The sequence below is a fragment of the Mesitornis unicolor genome, unplaced genomic scaffold, assembly GCF_000695765.1.
Source record: "Mesitornis unicolor isolate BGI_N332 unplaced genomic scaffold, ASM69576v1 scaffold26947, whole genome shotgun sequence".
Taxonomy (NCBI): domain Eukaryota; kingdom Metazoa; phylum Chordata; class Aves; order Mesitornithiformes; family Mesitornithidae; genus Mesitornis; species Mesitornis unicolor.
This window is the reverse complement of record NW_010194747.1, coordinates 33,698-39,156: the sequence shown is the minus strand read 5'-3', so window position 1 is coordinate 39,156 and position 5,459 is coordinate 33,698. Positions and strand designations below refer to the sequence as shown.

Below are 5,459 nucleotides of genomic sequence, written 5' to 3'. Positions count from 1 at the left end.
CATTTGCTTTCCTCCAGTCCTCAGGCACTGGATCAAAATAAATACACCAAGCTATAAAAGTTCTCATAGGCATAAAGATTTATAAATGTAAAATGAGTTCTTAATACAAATCATCCCAACATGCTGGGACACAACTTTTTGCAGGGCCATTCCGAACTTGCCTGTAATTGTCAAAGTGCTAATTGTACTGTTTTCAACAGTTACCAACAAGCTTGATCAAAGAGAGTTCATCCTTACTTTACACGGATTTTACTCATTCAGTAGAAATAAAATATGCATTTAAAAAGTGCTGTGAAGCTACTTTAAAGCCAACTTAGCTGTTCTCAACATGCTGAATTACATTTGAAAAACCAGAACACAGAGAATCCAAATAGCATACAAACAAAACCACTTAATAAATGTTTGTGTCTGCATATGTATAGATACAAATACCTTTTTAATATATACGCACACTTTTATATAAAATGTGTGTGTATGGATTTTATACAGCCACACACACACTGCAGGGAGTGTTATCTTAAATACTAAAAAAGACAGGTAATATTACTTACTGTGCTTCATTTTTATTGGGATCAAAGCCAGGAGCAGTGAGCCATATACAATGCAAAACTCTTAACACAATAGTGTCAGCATCACTAAAAACTGATGTCCTAACAAACTAGAAAGAAGTCCAAGTAAGTTTGATCAAGAAAATAAAAAACTGTAAAGCGTCAGCACTAATGAAATTGCTCTAAATTGGTTTTAGATGCTGAAAAGAGTTCCCCAGTTACAGAATACAGCCTTTTTGGCTAGGAGAGAAACACTGCAATTACAGAAAAGAAACAAAGGAGATTAGCAGAGGAAGTTGTATGAATAGTAACTGTGAAAAAAGGTGTTATGCAGCATGAAAAGACCTCTACATGATTAAGTATTTCTTTCTTCTGCACAGCTCTTGTCTCAATAAGCACACCAAGCAGAACTCAGGTAAAAGAATACTTACTATTTTTAACCAATTTCTTAAGAAAACAACGCTTAAGAAAACAACCCAATTTTACCGAGTTGGAGGACCCAGACTCAAAACCTCTACTTTTTTTTCTGCAGGAGCTGGGGGAGGAAAAAAAAATAAATCTGTGGCTAGATAAGGTAGACAGACACAAATTAGTACCCCAACTGAGAAGGCAGCAGTTGTAATCCAAGCCTTAATTCAAGAGGGGCAGCATTTAGCACGCTGGTAGCTCTAAACCAGGCACAGAACACATTGCAATTCATGCAAATTGGAAGATAAGAGGATGCTCACAGCAACGTGTGCATAAGGAGTAGAGGGTGGTATAATGGGATGTAGGTCAAAAATTCACAGGAAACCATTAGTTTTGCTCCTTACAAAACAGCCTGTTACTTCTCAACATTATCAGCAGCCTCTTAAGCATCATCCAGAGACCACAATGAAAATACATTTGAATCACTTCTCTTCTTGGCACATTTCTAAAAGTATTTCCAAAATTGCCTCCACTAATATTAAATAAATTATCTTCCTACCTCCCCTTCTAAGAGGCAGCATAATTACAGGTCACATTTTAAAGAGGATACACTGAAAGTTTTGCTGACAGCTACAGTTAAGTTCACTGACTAAAGAAGTCAGAATGTATTCAGCTTCCGGGCCAAGACCTTGCTCCTCACCTGTGCAAAGCATCCAAATTTAACAGTGACTTGTTCTGCAGGTGTCAGATGTTGCAAGGGGCCTTTAACTGCAGCCTCTATGCTCCCTGGATGCGCATTCCACAACTTTTGCTTAAATGACCTTTAAAAAAAGCCACGTCAAGCAGGAACAGGACCGAAATGTTGCTTTGTTGAAAACAGCTTAATCAGAAAGTAATAGGGTATCTCCTTGCTATCCCATTGCATTAAACATAACAGCTTTTAAACTGCACAAGAAGAAAGCATGCTATGGCCAGCAGCTGCAGTCACTTCATAACTCTAGCTTATTTGTGCTAAAACCACACCTCCTTTGAGCTGAATTTTAAAAAAGTCTATGAACAATTAGCACTGCTTAATTGCATGACTACATATCACAACAAATACAGAACAAGTAGTAAAACAAAAGCTCCACAGAACTCAGATTTTCCAGTCCATCTTTGAAACTTAGATCACAAAAACTATTACACTCTTAGCTTTACTACATGCACTTGTGTAACATTCTGGCAAAGCTTTCTTCCAGCTGACAGGCTTAGCCAACAAACATCATCCTATCACAGAATGGTTGAAGTTGGAAGGGACCTCTGGAGGTCATCTGGTCAAACCTTCCTGCTCAAGCACAGTAATCTGGAGCAGGCTGCCCAGGTCCACATCCAGTTATCTTATGAATATCTCAAAGGAGGGAGACTCCACTACCTCTCTGGTTAACCAGCTCAAATGCTTTGTCACCCTCACAGTAAACAACGGTTTCCTATGTTCAGGTGGAGCCTCTTGTGTTTCAGTTTGTGCCCACTGTTTCTTGTCCTGTCATTGGACACCACTGAGAAGAACCGGGCTCCATCCTCTCCGCACCTTCTCTTCAAGTATTTACAACCATTGGTAAGATCCCCCTGAGCCTTCTCTTGTCCAGGACAAACAGTCCCAGCTCTCTGTCTTTCTCTAGATGAGAGATGCTCCAGTCCCTTATACACCTTTGTGGCCTTTCACTGGACTCTCTCCAGTATGTCCATGTCTCTGCCATATGGGGGAGCCCAGAACTGGATAGAGCACTCCAGACATGGCCTCACCAGTGTCGAGGGGAAGGATCACCTTTCTCACCCTCCTGGCAATAGAATTTGCCCCCTTTGCTCCAAGGGCACACTGCTGGTTCATGGTCAACTTGGTGTCCACCAGGACTCCCAAGTCCTTTCCTATGAAGCTGCTTTCCAGATGGTTGGTCTCCAGCATATATTGGTGCATGGGTTTGTTCCTTCCCAGGTGCACTTCCCTTTGTTGAGCCGCATGACATTCCTGTCAGTCCATTTCTCCAGCCTGCTGAGGACCCTCTGGGTGGCAGCACAATGCTCTGGCATATTAGCCACTCCTCTCAGTTATGTCATCAGCAAACTTGCTGAGGGTATATTCTATCCCATCATCCAGATCATTAATGAAGATACCGAATAGGATTGGACCCAGTATTGTTATCTGGGGTACACCACTATTTACTGGCTTCCAAATAGACTTCAAGTAACAGATTACCATCCTCTGGGCCCAGCCAGTCAGCCAGTTTTCAATCCATCACATTGTCTGTTTATCCAGCTCATACTTCAGCTTCTCTGTGAGGATTTTACAGGAGATAGAGCCAAAAGCCTTACCAAAGCCACATTGTCTAAATATCCACTGCTCATCTCTCACCTACTAAACTAGTCATTTCATTGCACAAGTTTATCAGGTGGGCCATTCATCGTTTCCTCTTTATCAAACCATGCCAGCTACTCCCAGTCACCTTGTTGTTGTTCATGGGCCTGGGAATAGCTTCCAGGATTAGCTGCTCCATCATCTTCACAGGGATCAAGGTAAAGCTGACCAGCCTGTAGTTCGCTAGATCCTCCTCCTTGAGGACAGGAATGACATTTACATTCTTCCAGTCTTCGGGCACTTCTCCCAGTCACCGTGATCATTCAAAGATTATCAAGAGGTCTCACAATGACAACAGTCTGCTCCCTCAGCAGTCCTGGGTACATCCCATCATGGCTCCTAGATGTACATATGTACACAGCTTGCTGAAGTATTCCTTCACTTGATCCTCTTCCACTACAGGTACGCCTCTCTTGCTCCAGCCTTACTTTCTCAGTAACCACCAGGACCCTGGATACCTGAAGATGAGGCAAAAATGAACCTAGGCTTCTTCCACGTCCTCTGTCACCAGGTCACTTGCTTCATTCAACAGTAGGCCCACATATTCTTTAATCTTCCTTTTGTCACCTATGTACTTATAGAAGCCCTGTTGTTGCTTTCAACATCCCTTGCCAGATTCACTTCCAGATGGACTTTGGCTTTCCTAACCCCATCTCAGCAAGCTCAAACAGTATTCCTATTTCTCACAGGAATATTTGTCCCTGTTACCACCTTCTTTATGCCTCCTTTCTGTGTTGGAGTTTTGAAAGAGCTCCTGGAACCTGATTTACTGCTCATTGGGATAGACCACTCTTGACCTTGGTAGAAGTGATCCTTCAATATTAACAAGCTTTCTTGGGCCTTACAGAATCATAAAATGGTTTGGGTTGGAAGGGACCAACCCCCTGCTATGGGCAGAGACACCTTCCACTAGACCAGGTTGCTCAAAGCCCCATCCAATCTGGCCTTGAACACTTCCAGGGAAGGGGGCATCCATAGCTTCTCTGGGCAACCTGTTCCAGTAGCTCACAACCCTTAGAGTAAGGAATTTCTTCCTAATGTCTAATCTAAATCTACCCCCTTCTAGTTTAAAGCCATTACCCCTTGTCCTATCACTATATGCCCTTGTAAAAAAAGTCCCTCCTCAGCATTTCTTCAGGTACTGGAAGGCTGCTATAAGGTCTCCCTAAAGCCTTCTCTTCTCCAGGCTGAACAGCCCCAACTCTCTCAGCCTGTCTTCAATAGGAGAGGTGCTCCAATCCTCTGATTATCTTTGTGGCCTTGCACTGGACTCACTCCAACAACTCCATGTACTTCTTTTGTTGGGGACACTTTGAAGAGGCCAAAGTCTGCTCTCCTGGAGTTGAGAGTTGCAAGTCTCCCAACAAGATCTCAGCCCTGCAACTGCACACAGATCTCTGACCCATCACGGTTATTCCCCATGCTGCACACGCTACTGTACATGCACTTCAGAGAGGTTCCCTGGCATGCAGATTTCTCAGAAATGGTTTTGGGGATTTCTCCATGATAGTGCCTTGCAGGCATTTCCTTGGTTCTATGCAAATGCTAGAGGTGACCCTGCTTAAGCCCTGTATTGCTGATTTTGTGATTGCTTTCTATCACATTACTGCAGGCCCTTTGCTCATCTACATTGTCAGTCACTCTCTTACGGTGCTGTCAGTTACTGTCCAACATTTCTAGTTCAATACCTTCCTTATGACAGCCATACCATTGGCAAAGATGCCTTTGTTCAGCCTTAGCGAGGTGGATCCCATGTTTCCTCTCAGGCAGACACTTCAAACAGAGTCCCATGGTTGTAGGAGCCAAAACCCTGTTGCCAACGCAAGTTCCACAACCATCTGCTTATGTAGGTTGCCAGTGGTCTCCTCATACTCTTACCCTTTACTGGCAGGATCAAGGACACCATGACACAGCTCCTAGGTTCCTGCCAATCATACCTAGAGCTCTGTAGTCAGTATGAATGCAGAAACAATACTGTATGTAATACAGTATATACTGACATATGTAGTTTCAACACTTCTCAGACTCATAGACTTTAACAATTTGAGACCTATGAGATTTAACCATCCAAGATCTCAAAATAAACATTTAAATGTTTTGAATTATATATA

At 42.8% G+C, this 5,459-nt stretch overlaps 1 protein-coding gene across 1 annotated transcript in view; it reads right to left on the bottom strand.

Moving 5' to 3' along the window:
• Window positions 1-3,436: 3,436 nt before the first annotated feature.
• The window catches only part of LOC104543329 (mannosyl-oligosaccharide 1,2-alpha-mannosidase IB-like), a gene marked incomplete at its 3' end in the record, with an annotated part of 35,686 nt that continues 33,663 nt past the window's right edge, over window positions 3,437-5,459 (bottom strand). Inside the window, exons 3-4 of the mRNA XM_010187913.1 lie at window positions 3,636-3,806; window positions 3,437-3,544 (exon numbers count right to left, since the gene is read on the bottom strand). Coding sequence (XP_010186215.1) covers window positions 3,437-3,544; window positions 3,636-3,806 — 279 coding nt within the window. The remainder of the gene's footprint in view (window positions 3,545-3,635; window positions 3,807-5,459) is intronic.